This window comes from Pterocles gutturalis, unplaced genomic scaffold (genome assembly GCF_000699245.1).
Source record: "Pterocles gutturalis isolate BGI_N339 unplaced genomic scaffold, ASM69924v1 scaffold33313, whole genome shotgun sequence".
Lineage (NCBI taxonomy): Eukaryota > Metazoa > Chordata > Aves > Pterocliformes > Pteroclidae > Pterocles > Pterocles gutturalis.
Window position 1 is genome coordinate 3,495 of NW_010121630.1, and position 20,809 is coordinate 24,303.

Consider the following 20,809-nt stretch of genomic DNA (forward strand, 5'->3'; position numbering starts at 1 on the left):
AAATTTCACACACATACAGGAGGGAATATAGAGGGAGGAGTGGGACTTTTTTTGTTTGCTGCTTAAATTTGGCTTTTTGGAAAAAAAAATGCCTTCCCTGCCCCTTGCAGTCTGTACAGCAACTGTCCCAGAGGGCAATGGCTGGAGTCCAGCACCTCCTTCCCCAGCAGCCCCATCACCCTGCAGAACTTAGCAACCGGTCAGCCTGCTGTGGGGTACAGTCTGCAATCGCTCACCAAATGGTTGCCCTTCCCCTCTGTGCAGGGACGCAAGATGTTTTGGTCCTGTTTGGGTACCATAGCCCTTAGAAAACCTGCATCGCTCTGCACAGCTATGTTTTCCCTTTCAGGGCACAAGGAGGAAAAGGCTCCATAGGCAGACCTTTCTGTGGAAGCATGGTCACTGCGTTCCGACCCCGCTGGCCCAGGCTATCCTAGGAGATGTTACATGGCTTGTCAGGGGGCTCAGCTTGCCTTGCCTGAGATGGCAGCCCATCCCTCTGCCTTCAGTGCAAGCGCAAGCTCTGTAAACCTCAACTGCCAGCACCCACCTCACCAGCTCTCCCCAGCAGCCATCCTTGTAGACTGCGTGTGCACAGGAGACAGGAAGGGGACTAGAGAATGGATCATATAATGCAGCCTTCAGCAGTCCTTCAGCCATAGATTAGCTTCCCCTTCCTGCACATCCTCTGCTTCTCCTAGTTGGAGATTCTTCTGACAATAAGATGTTATCCCCATCCAGGGAAAGCCTTTAAGGCAAGCTGTTGTGTTTTCTCTAAGGCACTTTAATGATCCAAGCTGGAAGGAATGAGCTGGGAGGCACGAACTACCTTTCAGAGCAGGGCTGGAATAAAGCAAAACATTTATTAACAATGTTCCTGTGACTCCAGATCCAGCACATGAAGCTGTTTCGCTCATACTGTTGGGAAGGAGTGAGCCTATGTCTCGTGGGTGCTCCTGTTCCACCAACCACTTCCTCCAGTGCCACCAGAACACAATGACTCTGTCCCATTATAGCACTGTCCTCAGCTCCCGTGGACTCATTCCCCTCACCTTCACTGGTGACAGCTTCTCAAAGGCAGACCCTCATGGGAAAAGAACCAGCTCCCTTCTGTATTTATTATGCCAACACCTCCGAGCATGGCAGGGTAGATTATGATTCTCACTGGAAATGTGGCACTGTGCCAAAGTCAATGGAAGTCCTCTGGGTTCACATTAGGAAGCTCAAAGACCAGAAGCCTTTAACAAATCTGGCTCATGGGCGAGACCACAGGAGGAACAAAGCTTTCTTCTTTGCATACACTTGCTAGGTACCAGTTCATTCTTCCTCTCCAAGGAAAGCCCTGTGCAAAAAGGGGAAGGTTGGGACAAAAGACCTGCTGATCTTGACTCAAGCAGAACACTCTTTGCAGATGCAAGTGAAGTTTCAGTTGAGTTAGCCCTAGGGACTGCAAGACACCTGGCAACAACACTGAAGTTGCTCACAAACAGGAAGATGGAAGTCATAAGCAGTCATCTCGACTCAGGGTATGTGAAACTGCTTGGGATGCACAGCAGGGGCATGAAAGGAATGTGGAAACAGGATGTTCAGGTGTGTGAGTGTACAATGTACATTTGACAACTGCAGGAGAACATCAGCTGGGCTTGAAGCTACAGAGGTGATTGTCAACAAAACAGCATTTCATCTATAGCTAGGACCAATGCTCTGAGAAAAGGGTCAGACGAAAATGACCCACAAAGGGATGTGAGGCTGGTCAAAGATGGTCTGATCAAAGACACTGTGAAATGCGTTAGTAATGAGGCTTTCAGCCCTGACTCCAAACTCAGACCTGGAATCAAAGAATAATGCTGCTGCCTCACCTCAGAGGAAGATAGAAAGCCCAAGATGATGGCTAACAGCCCGGATTCCAACTAACAGTTTTTTACATAGTTAAGCCTTTTAAGATACCCTACTAATGGGATTGCCTGGTCCCTCTGTCTCTAGACTACTTGGCACATCCCTCTGGGCAATTTAGAGAGGCATGAGCATGGACTTTCAGCACGTGGTCAATGCTAGCTAAGAGAGCAAAAGCTAGAGAGAGCTGCAGTGTCAATCTGTGTGTGGTGAAACTAACCACATCCAGCCCTGTCTCTTCTTCCCATGAGGACACTGCTGTCCCCAGCTGAGAAATACCCTGTAGTGCAGGGCTCACAAGTTGCTTGTGGTGTTTGTGGTGCCTGAGCGCAGTGCGATACAAACTGTGCATGGGCATTACAGCACTGTCAATAACAAAAACCCACAGGCTGGGTTTTCTTGAAAGATCTAGAGCTACGAAACATACAAAAGCTGAATTACTAACATAGGAAATAAAGTAATAAAAAACAAAACAAAAGGGGGAGTCAGCATGTGAATGTGATAAGAAAAAAATATGATAGCACCTCTAAAGGGGCAGGGAGAATAAGAGTGAGATGAGGTCAAAAGGAACCATGTTGTGTTGAAGCCCACAATGTACTGGAGGAGCTGCTGGGGACAATCCGGTGGAAAGCAAGGAGGAACGTGCTGGACTCATGCCAGCAGCATGGCACCACAACTTCCAGGTGTCACACCAGGCTGACCAGCTTTGAGGAGCTCGAACCAAAGGGGAGGGTAAGCAGGGCAAGGTCCTTGGCTAGCAATGCCCTGCAGCACACGTGCTAAGCCACAAAACTGCTGGGCCTGTATCTCTGCAGCCAAGGCTGGTGCTGACAATTGTATCGATTGAGGACTCCCTTTTCTACCCAGCACTGACCTCCGTCCTTTCCCCAGATCCAGGGGAACAAGAAATCCCTCTTAGTTCTTGGAGGGAGCAGCTGTCTGCTCTGGGAAAGGGTCCCAGAGGCTGCTCTAAGTCCCTCCCAGCCTTCCAAGGCCCCAGCAATGAAGCTCCCTGAACAGGTGGGCTCTGCTCCCCTTTCCTGGCCCCATTCTCTGTGTATTACAAAACAAATAACCCATCGCTATACAATGTAAATATCTGTGACTGGGCAACTGTAGCAGACACTTGTGCATACTGAGATCAGCACTGGAGGACAGGGCAGCAGGTTGGGCCCATCCTCCTGGGCTCCTCCAGTGTGGAGGCCCCTTACATCTCCTTGGTGCTCATTCTCTTGGTCTTCTTGGCCGTCTCCTAGAGAAAGAGAGCACAAAAGTGAAGCTCTGCACTGACACAGGAGCTGGCAATGCCCCGAAGCCTTTAGTCCATCCACAGGCAGTGGGTGGACCTCTTATACCTGCTTATACCTCAAAGCCCCAAACCCATGTTTGTCCCCACTTGGAACAGGGATCCCCCTTTACTGTGCTGCCCCCCTTCTACCAGAAGTCTCCAAGTGACAGAAGCAGAGGGAACCCCTCTAGCAAGGAGAAACTTAGAGTAGGCAGACCTTCCCAGCCTCATCCTAACCTGATGCTTCTGCAGCTCCTGAACGTATCTAGCTAGCTCCTCCTCAGTCAAGTCTTGATCAGGTCGCTGTCTCTGAGCGGGCACCTTCTCATTCTTCCCTGCAAACGGAAACAGAGTTTAGTGTTATCACAAATAGGGGATTCAAGTTTCAGAGGCTGAACCACAGAGAACAGAAAGAGGCAGGCTGCCCATAGCACACCTCAAGCTTAGGGAGGCTTTGCTGGAAGAAGGTATGGTCTGGCTTCTTATAGAATGGGCCTTGTGGCTGGCTGGGGCTTCAGAACCTGAGTATCCACTCTGTCCCCATCTCTCCCTCCCACATGATAACAAATAAAACCACAAGGACGAGGCTGCATATTATTTAAAAGAAGCACCTATAATCAGTTCAAACACCTTGGCCTCCTGTGGGGAATAAATGGAAGCTCTGTGCTACCCAAGTGCAGTAACTGATGCCTAATGAAGAGGGACTTTCACTCAGTGGAGAAGGAGCTTTCTGATGTATCTGGTCTTTTCTTTGGTTTCATTATCCCTCTAACAACAGCCTCTAACCTCTATGCTGCTCTGACATGGGCAGGAAGTCAAAGAATTGTTGTCCCATTGCATGCTTCTGACATGGATGCAGGAAGCAAAGCAGGCAGCAAGACTGTGTTGCATAGCAACTTTGAAGGTTGTTTCTGGGTAGGCAGCAAAGAGTCTCATTCAGTGGCTTAACTTCTGACATCCACCCACATCTCCTCTGGGAGCTCTATTAGTATATTAGTTATCTTTTCTGAGGTGAGTTTCTGCTGCCACAGCCAAGTCTGGGCTGAGGTGATCCCAAAGTCTCTGCTGCGGAGGGACAGATAAACGTGAAAGAAACTTTGTACAACCTTGTTGCTGTTCCCCTCTCTCCTACTCTGCCCAAGCTACTGGCTATAGACCTGAGCTAACGGACTCCTGACAGCTCCGCACAGCACTGAAAACAAAGCTCATTCAAGACCTGATTTCTAGGGAAAAGGGCCAGAAAAATGCAACACAATGCTGGGAGGGTGGACATGGCTCCTTGAAAAGGACCCGTGTACATTTCCCAAGGCAGGGGAAAGCTGGCTTTCCAGTGGTCCTGGACCACTTGTGAGAGGCAAAACACAGAGCTGTTGTTCGCAACCCCACCATGACTTCTCACAGTTATAACAAGGCTGTGAAAGTTTAAAAAGGGCATTCAAGAGGAAGAACAGACAGACCAACAACCCTGCCTTACAATGAACACCACCTCCCTTCATCTCCATCACCATTATTTTCTTCTACAGTTTTTATGGCAAGAAGCTAAAGAGCTCTCTTGGCATTACTGGACGAAGTCTCCTGTCTCCCCTCTGGGGCAAGACAGGACCCCAGCTCCTCTTTCACAGATACTGTAAATACAGATACAGTGAGGATACTGACACACGAAGAGGAAAGCTGACTTGCTTACACCTACATATATGGTTGCAGATAGTGACCTAAATGGTCGATGCAGAGTAGCTCTGGTCTGGAAGATTTGGCGCAGAATTCTTATGACACCAAATCCAAACTACAAACTCAAGCAGCATTGCCCCCACCCCAGTTACACACTTTCTGACCTCTAGAACAGAACCAGCTTGGGCTTGGCCAACATGCAGCATGGGAGGGTGATGCAGAAGCCACCCATAGAGAAGCTGAGAAAAAGGTGGAGAGAGCAAGAATACGGATAGCTGGTGCCCTCGGAAAGATGAAAAGCAAAAATCCCTTTTGTACAAAACCAAATACAGTAAATGTCTGGAGAGCATACAGACCGTCGCATGTCATTGCAGTGCACACCCAGTTCCCACAGGCACAGACACAGCGGTTGCACTCCACCTGGGTCTCTGCTCCGTCCTCATAAGTTTCATCTTCTAGGGCACACTCTAGAGAGGCACAAAACAAGGGCAGTGGTTGTGAGACAGCAAGCAGGCTAAAGACAACATACTTTGGAGATGCCTTGAGAGAAAATAGGTACAAAGTTTCGGAGGAGGCCTTCCTTCCACAAAACACCTAAAGCTTCACAATGACTACAATATTCATGCTGAATTTGGTGTGTGAAATCAGCCAAAAAACAATTTGTGAAAGTCAAACACTTCATTTTGCTTCCTCAAAATAACACATTTCAATTTATCAATTCCAAATGAAACCTCAATACTGGATTTGTTTGAATTTCCTAATCTGTTCTATATAGCAGAGAACCCCCAAAGTCAAAGTTTTGGTTACTCTGAAACAATTCCTGTTCCAGGTAGGGAGAAGTTAGGGAAATTATTTGTGTACTTGCTGTTGCCCTGAGAAAGGAAGAAAAAAAAATGATTTCTCATTTCAGCTCACATTTCTTCTCACAACTCTATCATATGTTTAAGTTGAGCCTCCCAAAGCACTCAAGGGACTGCATGGTGTTAAGCGAAAACCAGCTGATCATGTTTTCTAGGGGAGGTGCAGCGTCTCTAGCTTCCCACTGAAACAGGCAACAGAGGTTCACCTTAATATCCTCTAAGAAGCAGAGACTTCATCTGTTCCTTGGTGCCACGGCAGTGGGGTGTAAATCCGGCACCTTTGGACCAGTACCCCCTGAGGAGACAATTAGATGAACAGCTAGGCATGCCTGGTCAGCAGAACACTAAGCTGCTTCCACGTGAACTGTAACACTAAGCAGGATTTGGAAGGATAGTGAACTTTGAGATGTTCATCAGGGAGGCTCTCTGTGTGAAAGGCAGAGCACAGCAGGACTTTGGTCTGGTCTGACTTTCCTAAGTTATCCAGACGTGAACTCCTCACATGATTTACCTCCACACTGTTAAATTGACCTTCCAAGCATACCATATCCATTTGACCTATGCCCTCACTTCTAAATTCCAAGCGTTTTTCATCACAAGAGCTATGGGAGCTCTGGGACAGAAAAACAATGCAGGGACAAGGGGACCCCTCTGGTTCTCCAATATAACTGAGGAGTTCTTACTTTTCTCTGGTGGGTTGAAAGATGGGCTGAGGCACTTGAGAAATTCACTGAAGCTGAGCTTCCAGTCAGCATTTTCATCTGACAGCTCGATGAGGGCATCTACGCAGAGTCCCCTGAAATGAAACACAGAGACATGTTCTGCACAGGGATGTACTAGGCTGATCCCTACTCTACTGGCTTCAGGGTACAGATAAGTAAAACCAGTAATATCTAGAAAGGCTCTGAGATGCAGAGCCTTCCTTGGTAGAAGTGGCTTCTGTAAGGAAACCTCATTAGATACAGACAAAAGAAAAACACTCACAAAATACTCCCTGTCTGGCAAAGGGCTGGGAAGTGGGGGGATATTCAGAACAGAAGGAACAGGACCCTGCTGATATCTACATGCTGTCACACAAGTAGAGATGTAAGCACAGCCTAACCACAAGCAGCCTGTTGTCCTCACTGTCTCACACACAGTGGCACACACACAGGAAAAGGGAAACCTCTCAAAGTAAATTTTCGTGCGATGCTCACACCAGCTCTTACTGCAGGCTGCCCATGAGCTGTCTTTTCCCACCATCTTCCTTGCACTGGATCTAGCTATCAGGCAAAAGGTGAGTAAGGTCTACTGGAAAGCTAATTTATTAGGAAATAAAAAAGACGACAATTTTTCGGTCACCCAACTCACCTTCTGGCTGCAAACCTACTAGATTTAAGACAAAAGAGGGTTGGAATATGTGCTTAGCACAAAGGGTAGGGGTCGGACTGCTCCTTTTGGTGTATTCACCAAATGGCTAAGAAGCCACTTCATACACAGTTATCTTTATTAGTGCAAGCCCCAACTGATATTTTGCATGAGTGGATTTTCATGCCCCCTTCTGCCACATCTGGCCCCCTGGCCCTCCTTCTGGCATCCTGTCCATTGCCCACCTGAGCAGCTTGTTGGTCTCCTGGTCCATGTAGGTGGTGATGTTGACAGCAGTCTCATTCTGCTCCACAAACTTGAGGAATTCAGTGGAGTCCAAGCGAGAATCGCCATCATCAAAGCTCTGTACAGAAAGATGGGAAGATGTGAGAGGGTCTGATTTATCAGTTCAGGCTATTCCTTTTCCCTCTTCCATACGTACTTAGCATTTTTTAAGCTTTAGTAAAACAGGTTGCATGATCCTTGTTTTGCACAAAGAACAGAGGCTCAGAGAAAAGCAGTAACATATCCATACTAGCATAAAAACTGGGAGACATGATCCTAGCCTTTTTCTCACAAATAAGCTACACTGCCTCTCATTCACCTCCTGCCGCTTGATTTATGGCTCCTACCCCATTTCTTATCTTTCTTCCAGCCAGCTTTTAGCCTTCTTATATACCTCCTGCCTTAAAGCAGACCAGTTGCATTCAAGGAGGTGTCAGCTTTCCAATACCAAATCCAAAGCTGTGCCTGGACTGTGACAGTGACAAAAGGGAAAATCACAGGAAGCAATTTTCTGCTGATCCCAAAGAAAGAACAATTTAATGCAACAGCACAATGCCTCGCCACCAATTTCTTAAGGTCCTGACAGGACTCCTGGCACCGAAGAGGAGGATTTTTAGCCCTGAAATCCTGTCTGTACTCCCAAAGAAGTAATTGTATTTTGTCTTCCTGTTTGGAGATGTCATATCACAGTGCTGGGCACTCAGCAGGAGCTGCTAGGCCCCCTCAGAGACAGCTGCACTGCAGCGAGGGGAAAATGAATTCTGCACACAGACTGCTGCTGGCTAATTTTTGCTGTGTGACTTGGGGCAGGTCACTGTGTCTCCTCATGCAGTGCTTCCAGGAACGCTGGAAGAGACGCTGCCTGTTGTTACCTCTATGTGGTTCAGGAGAAACCTGCAGGGCTAGGAAAATTACTCTGCATGCTGCAGCCTGTATAACTGCTTCACTAACATGTCAACTTCTACCAGACTTTGAAGCCTCTTGTCCCACTATTTCTTGTGAAAGTCGCCCGAGTTCTCTTAACGGCCCAAGACTCAGTTAAGCTAGTTTTCTTGCCTTTGAATGCTATGGTCTGCATTTACGTGTTCCTGCAGAGACCCTCCAAAACAGAGCAGCCTCCCACTACTGGCCTTACTCCTCTTGAAATAACTGTTCTTCAGGGTCATGGCCTGGAAGATGGAACAACCCATATCCTAGTGATCCACACAAGCCAGGCTTCCAGGAGGGAAACACCTTAACATCACCTCTACAAACCACCCCATCAAGGAGAAAAGGGAAAAGCTTCATGTCATCTTTGTCTCCAGTGCTTATTACCTGCAGGGCAGGAATTGGAGGATTTGGAACATCAGGCCTGCAAAGCCCCAGGGCGGGGCACAGCAGAATTCCTCCAACGACAGGGGAGCCCCAATGGTGAAATAAATTTGTGTGTTTGAGCCCATTTAGTTTGCTTTGCCTGGATTTGTCCACATTGCTCCAAGCTCTGAATTCTGCTTTAGAAGTATTTCAAAGCTTTAAGAGTTGTTGATATGGTGGATTACCTCCTGACAGAGAAGGAAATTCCCCTTTGGTCTGAGAAAAGGTGTGGCTTTGTCATGGAAACTTTCACCCACTTGTGCCTGGGATCAGTGCTCCAGAAAAAGGGGGACAGTAAAGAGAACATGAGGCTGTCTGTCTCTGAGCTGCAGCCACAGGATTTCACCAGTGCCGTGACAGGCATGGGGCTGGCAGGGGTGACTGGGCTGTGCCACAGTGGTGGAGCAAGCTCGTGACCGGCTCATGTATTTCAGCAAAGTCCATGGCCTGGGGAGGCTCCCTGTGAAGGCAGCTGGGGACAGCACTGTTTGCAGGGGGAGGGACTGAGCAGCTCTGCTCTGCATGATGCTACAGCTTTTGGGTGCTGGCAGGTGCTGGTGGAGGTGCCCGAGGCAGTGGGCCACAAGTGGGTTTCCATAGACGGAGCAGCATTAATGGCTACAAAGGCGAAGATGCTCTCTGGAGCATGGGGACCAGCTCCTCTATCTCACCAGGGGGTGCCATTGCCATGGCAAATTTGCTTGCAGCGCTAACTCCTGTCAGGCACCATTAATCTCTCGATGTCAACAGCTTATGATTTAAACACTTTCACCCTCTCCCCACCTGCTCCTCCAGCTCCATCCTGAATGCTTTGAAGTCTTTATCAGGAGCCGGGAGTGAGGGGGAGGGTTGCAGCAATGCATGTGGCAGGAGCATGGGAAAAGAGTGTGATTTGCTGGTTACAAAAGAGGGTGGGGATGGGCTGAGGGACAGACTGACAGGGAGGAGGGAAAAGGAACAGGATTATTGCAGGGTCCAAGACCCACAGGCGGCTCCTCTCTCTGCAGAGCAGGAGGGAACTGCCAGCTCTTGGCCACAACTGGGCCATACCCCTTGCAAGCAAATATCCCACTTGAAACCCAGTTATGCCCTATCCCCACCTCAACATGGGGACTGTCTGGAACAAAGGATCAGAAGTCCCTGCCCTGGCTTCCTGCTCCTTCTACCAGCATTTCCTGCACTTTCACCCATCTTTTCTCCTCTGGCTATCTTTTGTCCCCTGAGACCAGTTCTTCTCTCCCCTACCACAGGCATGCCGCATCCCCAGGGCAGGTTAGATCCCTAGGGATGCTCCAGGTCTGGGCTGTCCTGTAGCCATGTCAGTGGCTCCATCAACAGCTGCTGCAGGCAGCCTCTAACACATCACGCTGTAGAACATACCAGACCTGTCTGGTCCCCAGCTTGAACAGGCCTGTCACACACGAGCCTCTTGGGTGGGGCAGCTGCTTTGCTGTGACGGCAAGAAACGTTCTCTGGCCTGTGAGGCAGGCACTACTCTACTTGCCTTGAAATACTTGTCCAGGACTTCGCTGTAGTTGCTGCCCTTGGAAAACCAGCCATCTGGGATAATCTCAGCTTCCAGCCACTGGATGACACGGCGACGAAGCTCATCCCTGTCTGACTGGTAGCAGACGACTGTCACAGGAGAACGTGTAGCAGAAGAAAAAGGAAGGATGAGAGAAATGCAGTTGGCAAGGAGATCACAGAGAGACAACGGAAAACAAAAACCAGCGAGGCAGCCCTGCTGGCAGGTTGCAGGCCCCTCCGTCCTTGGAGATGTGCCACACCAGATCAAAGCAGAAGTGCCATGTACTGAACGGCGGATGGGCTCTGGGTGACACCATGTGGCAAAGCCAGAAAACGACACTCCTGCCAAACCTGCCTTCTCCTCCTCAAAGCTGGTGGAATAGCGACCTGGGGCTGACTCATCTTGGCGTGAAGAGTCTCCAGACTGAGGGGGAAAGGTGACTGGCCCTGGAAAGTGTCCCCAGGCTTCCCAATGCCTGATGGGTGCAAAACAGGCACTCAGCCATTAACCCTCACGTACCATCCTGTGCAAGGGTGAAGACTAGACTAAGCAACCCACTGTCCCCAGGACTTGAATTTTAGTGCCTACTATCTCATCAGATTTTGTTTCTTCAAAGCCCTGACTTGCCCAGTCTGAATTTGAAATCAGAGGGGGTCAAGTTGGGCTTGTTCACAGTCACAGGTTTCTCTAGGTGGATATCACCTTGTGTGCTAACAGTGAACTATGCATTTAGAAGCAAAACTGAAAGCCTAGATCTTCAGGCTTCTGTGAGTTGTCACACCCGCCCAGAGGTCAACAGAGCCAGAAGGGGAATCAGTGTGCATTTGTGTCACTTACACACACTAAGGATCTCCTTCTGAGTCCAGTGACTACAATCACAGCCGGACAGACAGATGAAAGAAAAACCCATAGCGATTCTGCATGTTTCCTTGAAAGTGCTTTGAGGTGGTGGCCGTGCCCTGACATGGTCCTTTCCCTTAAGCCTGTACGAGGGTTTGCTCTCATCTGTCCTAGGAAGCTGAAGTTGACGATTACACGGTTCCCGCACTTAAGAGGCCATGCATGGGAAAAGGGTCCCCTGATGAAGCACAGGACATGGCCCCAAAATCCATAGTCTAAGTACACAAGGCAATGCATAAGGGGAGAAACCAGGCACAGGGAATCAGAGACTTGTTGGCTGATGGGAGAGGTGGTTCAGGTATACCTCCTGACTCCCCAGACAATGCCCCACTCATTACATACTGCTGCCTCTCTGCCCTTGTGCCCATTGGTTAATCACTCCTGAAGCAAATTCTCCTTTTAAAAGAGTGCTCTTGGAGTTGAGGACAACAGCTCCACAGTTATTGTGTCTTACCATGAACTATGCAAAAGAGTGTCTCTTCCCTTAGTCTGTGTGATGAACACAGCTTGTGTCCTTAGGGGCAAACTGGGTTTCATTGTACCTTGTACATGCTCAGAGTCCCCAAGACATCCCAGCACAGTGAAGAGCACAGGAGATGTATGAGTTCTGAAAGGCTACCCAGGAAGAAAGAGCTGGGCAATCATATCGCAGCTGATTTATCAACTCAGACTCTGCTACAGCCAGTGCAGAGGTATGACTTTTACACAAGAGCCATGCAACTCCCCCAGGAGACCTTCCTCCCCATCTCTTTTCCCAAATGCATACAGAGGCCCCAGCCATGCAAGGAGATGGCTTCTCACCTGGACTCGCAGCTGGCTTCTCAGACTTCTTCTCTGTTAATGGAAAGACATAAGAGGACATTTCTGATGCAACATGAAGCAGTACAAACCTTTTCCCACCCCTGGTGCCATGTGGGCAAGAGCAGAGGAACCCGGGAGCCTTTGGAAACATGAGGGCCACATATATGATTAAGGGACTAGAACATCTGTCACCCCAAGGGGAGACTGAGGACTGTTCAGCCTGAAAAAGAGAGGGCTCAGAGGCAATCTCATCAATGTTTATAAATCTGATGGGAGGGAATGCAGAAAACTGAGCCAGACTCTTCTCTGTGGTGTCCAGTGACAGGTCAAGAGGCAGCAGGCACATATTTACACACATGAAATTCTAGTGAGACCTCTGCCTTGCCTTGTTATCACATTTGGCTCCTGGCTCTCTCTCCCCTAGAGGGCAGCCAGCCCTTATCGCTCCCTGACACAGGGTTACCTTTACAGTGGCCATCATAATCCACCTGGATCTTGGAGCCAGTGAGACAGGCATCACGGTGCAGCTCACAGTGGTTCAGGTACGTCTTGCCATTGCTACCGCACACAGGCCTCTTGTGAGGTTTGCATTGCTGTGAGAGAGCCAGAGAAGACAGCATTTTACTTGCTTCTTCAGGACAGATAGAGGCAGGCAGGTGAGCCCCAGCATCAGCCGAACAGAAGCCCTTGGCCCAAAAGGTGTTTGGAGAAGGCTGAACACTCCCATCGCCATCCCAAAAAAACCCACACAGAGAAGCCTGTGGGTGTGGGTTCAAAGTCTTCGCTTTATCCCAGCCTCTAGTACCACCACCATGACAAGAGCAGAGCCCAGCAGAGAAATACAGAGTGCAATCCTGCAAGTGCTGCTCTGTGTGCCATGGATGTGCCTGTCCGGAGGTGCTTCTGTGAATCTGTTCTGTGCACCTCTGCGCGCTTGCTGTTGCATCTCTTTGTAGACTATGCTCCATCTTTCTGCAACTGAATGTAGAATAAGCCATCAGCCATGAGCAAACAGCACAGCCTACAACAGAGGGAGAGTTCACCAGTGCCACTGTTCAGGCTGTGGGCTTCTTTCTCATGTCACTTTCAGTCTGGACAGGCCTACCCAGAGTGACAGACTCTCTTCCTGCTAACAGGGCATTTCACCCTCCAGTGCCCAGGCTGGCCACATTGGAGCTGCAGGTTCTGAGGGAAGTGGGAACAAAGAATCTCACACCCATTCCCGTAAGCCAGGCTGGTTTGAAAGCACAGCACAGAGTGGAGTAGGGAGACCCTGTGTCTCTGCAGCTGGGAAAGGCTCTTCTAATCATCTCCGGCTCCCTGCTGAATGGAGCTATTCATTCTCACAGCACTCTCCCACAATTATTTCCATTTTACAAAAGCTGATATTTAGTAGGGTGCTTGTAACCTCCTCAAACAAGAAGCCAGTGAGGGCAGGCTGTGTTGGAGCTTGCAGACCACTCCTTATAGTGCCCTCCAAAGCCAGCTGCATATCAATACCCTACTGGGCCTTCCCAACAAAAGACCTCCAGCCAAGTCTCCCATGCGTGTAAAGACCCTAGGCAGCTATACGAGTAGCACAGCTGCAAGCCCCAGACAATATCTACCCTACAGGGCTCTTCCCCTATACCACACTGGGAAAGGCCCTGCTGTTTGAAGAGCCACTGCAAGTTCACAGCTGCTCCAAAATAGCTGCAGCTTCATGCCAGCATAAGATCCTTCCAGCGACTGAAACCCAGCTGGGGGGTGATGGGGGTGATGGTGGTGACACCTGTCCCAGGATCAGAACCTGTACTGCCCCCGTACCTCAATGCAGAGGCAAGTTGGCTCTCCCTTCTCAGTCACTGCACACTCCCGCCCAGCTCCGCAGAAAACATTGGCACAGATCTTGGATTTGCTCCTTGGCTCTTCCTGCAAGATACAAAGTAAAAGACACAAAATACATCAAGTTACCCAAAGAGCAGCAATACAGCTTTAAAAAAATAACACATTTAACTTGTAGAGTGGACCAAAGAGCACCAAGGTTGTAAGGCACAGATTACAGAACAAGAGAGACACGACTGCAATGACAGCTCAGACAATAACCAGGAGCAGATACAAGAGCTAGGGCTACAGCCTCAGCAATAGAGGGCTGCTTGGAGGTCATTCCTGGAAAGTTACCTAGGAGAACTAGAGCAAACATGAGCAAGAGAAAGTCTAGCAAAAATGTCAAGAATAATTTGCTTATGTCAAGGACTGCTGTCTTACAAATCTTTTTCATGAAGGGTAGGAAGCAGAAATGTCTTTGCTTGAGACATTTAAGAAGAAGGTGAACATAACCCTGGTGAAATGTGTGATATCAAACAGGTGGAAGAAATTGCCATCAGGCACCAGATAATGCTCCTGTCACAAAAAAACTTCACAAAACTACATGGCCTGTTATCTTGCCTCCACTGGTCAAGTTTAAACACTTCAAAGGAAGAAATACTGTCATAGATAATTATACAGTAACCTTTTTACAAAGAAAATTTCTTCCTGGTCCCTGACAGCCAGCAGTTGACTTATGCCCTGTAGCACAATTTATACGCATTATAGTTTTCTCCTAGCCAAAGTCATCACAAGTATTCTTCTTCACGTAACTGTCAAAGACTTTTTTTTGAGTCTCATTGTGTTGCCAAACTGGTGACACCTAGCGGGGAAAACTTCCACAGGGTAATCATGCTTTCAATAAAACCACGGTTTACTTTTATCAGTTTAATGCCTTTTTTTTTTCTTAGACTTTTAAAAGAGAAGCCAGTTCCAGGGGTTCAGACTTTGGAGACCCTGGTTTAACTCCCTGCTTTGTCATTAATTTCCTTTGTCACTCTCATTTCATCTAACAATTTCCACCTGTATGTGAAGTATCTGGTTCAGGCTAGCCAACTGGCTTCCTCCACAGTTTTGTATCAGAGACAGAAGACTGAGGAATGTAAAATAATCAGTGGGACAGGTCAATCACATCTGCTGTGACTCTTCTCTCTAATACACAAAGGGTTTTTTACCTTCTTTTCCGAGTATTATTCTTAACCTCTGCTCATTTGTGGTACCTTTGTACCTCTATCATATACTTTTGAAAGTAGGTGACCAAAAAGGAGCAGAATTTGCCTGTGGAGCAAGCATTATTGACACACATAATGACAAATGCTGAGCACATTCTTTCTCCTGTTGCTTCTTTATCCTAATTTTCTTTTCTTTGTTTTGCTTTTAAACCACAACTTCAGTGAGTTGCTCTCTTTACTGAACAGCCCACAGTGACAGCCAGATCATTTTTCTGAATGACTTTGCCCTGGTCTTCAGAATATTTTGTCTGCTGGCGTACTGCACCGTCATCAAGCCCAAGAAGGGCTTTTCAAAGCACTGCAGGATTCCCTCCAGGTTCGGATAGTGACAAATACTTCCTACTCTCTGCAAATGTTCCTATCTTGCTGCTTATCACGTAAAATAAAAATATAGTATTCAGACACACCAGTCTTAGCTCAGAAATGTACACCATGTCCCAGGCCTGCTCACCCCATGAAGACAGTCTGTTATCCTCCCTCTGCCCCTTTGTCCTCCTTTCATGTATTGTTTCTGAGCTATGAACGATACTCTGTCGTGTCTACTGCATCCACCCATCTTCAGTTGCCTTCTGGTGGAGGGCTGGGGAAATGACATAGGGGCTTCTGGGGTGGGATGGGGCACCACAAGTGCTTCACTGCACAAAGCAATCTCACACAACTTAGGGCAGAAAAGCAAGAATAATTCATTTTGCAAAAAGCACGAAGAAAAACCAAATTCTCCCAGGCTGGAGTCTGACTAGGGCACTCACGCACCTAAAATCCTCTGTAGGCACCCAAAAGCTGATCCATTTAAAGGGTTTTGAACAACATACCCATTCTTTCACCAAGCCAAAGACCAGAAAAAAAAAAAAGAGCTAGACATGGCTTTGAACCAGCACCCACCAAGGTCTGCAATCCAGGTGCCTGGCAATAGATGGCAGTACTCTGCCTTCTCCTTGCCCATGGACCGGCAGGACTCCAGCAGCAAGCTCCCAGCCGTGCCCACCGATGCCAAACCTGGCTCTTGCCTTCTAGCCTGAGACTTCTGGCACTGCGACAACCATGGTCAGCCTCGGCAGGTGTCCGCAGGGACCGTGCTTGGGTTGCAAGGCTCCTCTCCCCTCGACAGCTTGCTGGAAACCAGGCCTGCGGGACGTCCACGTCTCCCTCCTTGTACCACCGGAGCGCAGGAGCTGTCCCTGCAGCTCTCCCACTGGGACCTCAAGGGGGGATGCTGGCAGGGTGACACCACCAGAACAGCCTCCTGCCAGGCTAGAGGGCCATGTTACTCTGATTTTTCTTATTAATCAAAGCAATACGGTTTGCCGGTTGCTTCTTTTTCTTGTTTTAAGCTGTCCTAGGCTGGCAGTGGGTCGGAGCTGGTTGCCATGCCCCAGCACGGCTGTCTGCACCCCAGGGGTTTGCCAGAGAAAGAAAGGAATCAAGCTGCTCTGCCTGACTGCAGTCTCACTCTAGCACAGGGTTTCTCAGATTCAGGTTGCTCATCCTCCCTCCTGGCAGCCACAGGTGTGGCAGGAGTTACCACACTGGCTGCTGGCTCTACCTTTAGTGAAAGCAGCTCTCAGCTTCCACCCCAGTTCCCAGAGCAGCAACTCAGCCCCTGTGCCCCCCATCCTTGCAATGCTCACCCCACAAACCGTACTTTCTCCAACTACAACCTACAAACCACAGCGCCTTCTATTTGTATGCCTCACTCCCAAAATCTCCAAGACCCTCACCTCCTTCCTTCACCAGACATCACCTCTGCTACCCTACATCTATCCCACTCTGCACCTGCAACCTGACCCATTGTGGCTGCTTTGCAGGTCGGGGTGCGCTTCCCTGCCGGGCGTTAGCAGCTGCTGCTGCAGATCCTGACTTTGTCTCCTGCAAGAGCCAGAAACATTTTCTTCCACGAGCCTGCACACACATGAAGATAGGGGTTGCCACTGCCACCACTTGGTGCGGCCACATGGCTCTGAGGTGGTTCACAGAATACCACAGGGTAGGAGCTCCCTCTGGCAGCTCCTGGCCACCTTCCTGGCAAATGCCTGAGTCTCCTGTGCATGACTGGGAGTGTAACGGAGATGGCAGCGGATGAATGGACAAGTACGGTGAGGGCCTCCGAATGAGGCTTTATAATCTTCACTCCTTGATTCTCCAGCAACCTCCCAGATGCTACCAGCCAAACTAGTTTCTTGTGACAGATATTCTGATCTTACCTTGGACCTTGTCATGTTTGTTCTTTATAAAGCTCCATCTGCTGAAGTCATATGAGTAAGCAGGGATGGCAGCTGCCACTTCCATATTAAAGAGCTCATCCTTGCACCTACTGTGTAAAAGCTTGAAAATGCGAACTGCAAAGGTTTAAATGCCAGGTCACAAAAAGAAAAAAACAGACAGTGTATTATGTGTTTAAATGCCATCGCCCTTAAATTAATTTCAGGATTTGGGGGCTGGAATCATGTTTTTTACACTGCTTCCTCTCGCAAGCTGCCATTGCCTTTTCTGTCACTGTGGGTTTGGGAAGCGTCACTCATCCATGTGCACAGTGTGCTCGGGCAGGCGGAAGGGAAAGGGCAGAGAGTTGTCACTAATTGCTGCATGGCGACATTTACACCACAAGCCGTGACAAGGGTGAGATGCCCAAGCTCCATCCATTTGGGCAATGCTTTTAATTTCTCCTCTGCTGCCCAGAGAGTGAGTGAGAAGGTGTAAAAGCAGTGGGCACAAAGCCAGAGCAGGATCGCCTGGACTCTGAGTATCTGCCACAGCACAGGGACACTCCTGACTCTTCACCCCATGGCCTCTGCAGGGACACAACCTCCTGAGACATCTTCTCGGGCAAAGACCATGGAGAAAGCTGTTTGCCATGGGCTCAATGACCAGAAAACCAGGGCAGTGTTAACATCATGTTCTCATAGCCAGACTGCCTGCTGAATGGGGACAGGGCTGCACGCCACTTTCAGGGGCTTGAGAAGCTCAGCCTCATGGACAAAGGGTTCTTGCATGCGAACAGGCAAGTGTCATGCAGAAGACATGAACTGACAGTGCAGCAAGCCACGTGCACTGCTTCTGCCTCAGCTGTGCTTCCTGAGGAGCAACCAGGAAAAAGAGACATTTCCAAGGCACTCCGGGGTGAGAAAGCTGGAGGCAGTGCCGGTGGCGAGGGATCACCATGGCAACTGGCAACGTAGGGCTTAAAGGTGGAGAGCTAAAATTAGGCAACAGGAAGGGCTGTTTCTCATCTCTAGCAGCAACCAATGCTGAGGAGTCAGAACCCCAACACAGCACAAGCACCAATGTCGGGAGCATTTCTGAGCCCCTGCCTGTGCCTGGATGTCTAGGACCGAGCGTGGCTCAAGGTGCCTACACACGGTGCTGTGTGTAGTACGGTCCGGGTCTGCACAGGTCCCAAGATCCTGCAAGCGGCCCCACCTGCTCCACGCTGGTGAGACTGCACCAAAACAGTGCAGTGTGCTTTTACCAGCACGTCCACGTACAAGCGCTCTGTATGTCCACCCATGACTGTCTGTGAATGCAGAGTGCCCGGCAGAGATTGTCTGCATGCCCTTGTGCCCCAGGGCTCACACACTGTGTGTGTGTCTGAGAGACCACCTGTGTCTTCAGCAAGATATATGAGGGACCACACGCACAAAGGAAAAGAGGCATCATGGTTCCTTGGCTTTGCAAGGGAGCCTGCTCGCTGCAGCTCTCCCTTGGCCGCCCCCTCCCCTGGCCTGTGCTGAGCCACAACTACCTGGTGTCACTTGATGGAAATGGGGACTTTCCCAACCAGCCTGTGAAAGCTGAAACCATTAACAGTTCAGCAACAGAACAGCTCTGTAAGGAAGAATGAGCTTCCACCTACAGAAAAGAGCTGTGCAAACAGCTGCACATCCACAGTGCCCCGCTGCCCAAAGGGAGCAGCAAAAAAAAAATTCTGAGAAATGAGTAGGAAGACCGCCCTGCTAAGAGGTGGGGAGTTAACGTTCTTGAAAACAACTCCTCAGATTGCCTTTTGCTTTCTGCACATCCTTCCATACAAAATCTCCTCTTGGAGATCTCAAAAGTCTTTTCCTCAGCAGCCCGTGCTACACTGGAGAAATACTACCTGCCGTCCTGCTCCTACTGACACAAGTAAAAAGCTTTTCTGCTCTCAACAGTGACTGCAGGTCTTTTTTTTGCTCTTTTGGCATCAGTTTGTGGAAATCTGTAAAATGAATTGACCACTCATATAATGCTTTGTGCTGTTTAATGTAAAATCAAAGCTTTGCATGTTTGCCCTGTCTGGTGTGAAAGGGAATCAAAGTGCTCTAGAGCTGTACCAATGAAAGCTCCTCTGGTAGGCAATCCCATGTATTATACAAACTGGAGTACCACACAGATAAGACAAACCTAAAGGGCACCAAAATGATGTCTGGGGTTGCAGGACTTGCACAGATTCTCATGCCTCAGGAAAGGCAGCAGCAAAAGCTGGGAGGAAGTTTTCAGATATAACCAGCACAATTCACAATAGACTTCCTCCACACAGACAGGGAGAAACGAGCTTTGTAGCTGTATATTTTCAGCCAATCCTCCCTACATCTTCCTGTCCACATGCCTTTTTACTGTTCCCTGTCACGACTGACACAGGATTAGGGATATAAGAGGTCTCCAAAGATATCAAGGTGCCACCTGTAAACAGTGCTGCTCGCACAATTTCTAAACCAACTCAACATCCAGCCATGAAAGCTAGCACTTCATTCAGCTGTTGCCTTGGCAATGGTTTCTTCTCCACACAGAAAGATTTGAAGACAAAAAGCGCTAGGTCAGTGACGCAGAAAGCTGAGAAGCCATATCTCCTGACTCCCAAACCTCCCTTCTCCCTTGTTGTGAGGCTAGGAGAGAGAAACGCGGCATTCTGCTGCAATGTCCAAAAAAGAGAGGGCTGGGCAGCAGGGGGGTCAGAAAAACTTAGCAACTCCTCTACAGTGACGGCACTGAGAAAGCATTTGGCTCCTGCATTTTATCCCATTACCCAAGCGCGCCTGCGGGCAGAACAGCTCTTTGGGCAGCGTGCCCCCCTGCAGAGGTCCGGGGAGAGCGGATCCCTGCTCACTGGAGGGCACGCTCTGGCAGGCAGCCTTGTCACCTCCGGCCATTTGTGCTGCTGGCTCTGGCAGCACATTTGTCCCATTGTTCTGGTTTGTGACTAACAAGCAAAGCTCTGGTCCCTCCCTGCAAACCTGACCTAATTCCTGTGGCAGCTCCCTGGATCCTCTAACACGCTGGTGTGATGGGGCAGAAATTTGGCAGCAGCATAAACTGAGCAGATTAGCGTAAAACAAGCAGGCACCCCGGTGTTGGGTTTGCCATAAATAGATAGGTAAGGTGAACATTGTTATTTATTTTCCTTAGGGCTACTGCCTCAGGACATCTGCAGACTCTGGAAGAAACCCCACACAAATTACCTTTAAATCTGACTTGGAAGGTTTGATTTTCACTTGTTAAAGATAAGGAGATAAACCCACAGTGTGGGAATTGAACAACGTCCAATTCCCAGTTCTGTTCTCCAATATAACCTATCTCCCAAGACATCATCACTATTAGGATGGTACAGTGGGCTATGAAATGATCCATAACCTCTATTCTGGAAGGAAACCTGCTATGAGAGGTTGCTGAACACACTAGTGCAGGGTCATCAGCTGCACCCTTCCTCAGGTCTGGTGTTACCTGGTCCCAAAGTCGTACCTTCTGGAACTACTCCCCCCACTGCCACCAGAAAGTTCCCCTCCCCTTGCCTCTGGGAGGCACACGTTCCCTATCCTGTGGCTCAGACCAGCAAAGG

At 49.0% G+C, this 20,809-nt stretch overlaps 1 protein-coding gene across 1 annotated transcript; it reads right to left on the reverse strand.

Annotated features, from left to right (window-relative positions):
* Window positions 1-2,372: 2,372 nt before the first annotated feature.
* Window positions 2,373-15,658, reverse strand: FSTL1 (follistatin-like 1; the record flags this gene model as incomplete). The annotated part of the gene is made up of 10 exons (XM_010077300.1): window positions 2,373-3,145; window positions 3,419-3,516; window positions 5,206-5,316; window positions 6,393-6,505; window positions 7,302-7,420; window positions 10,199-10,329; window positions 11,924-11,956; window positions 12,387-12,516; window positions 13,730-13,834; window positions 15,626-15,658. Coding segments are annotated over 10 exons (918 nt in total), but the record flags the coding sequence as incomplete, so codon positions are not given.
* Window positions 15,659-20,809: the final 5,151 nt, after the last annotated feature.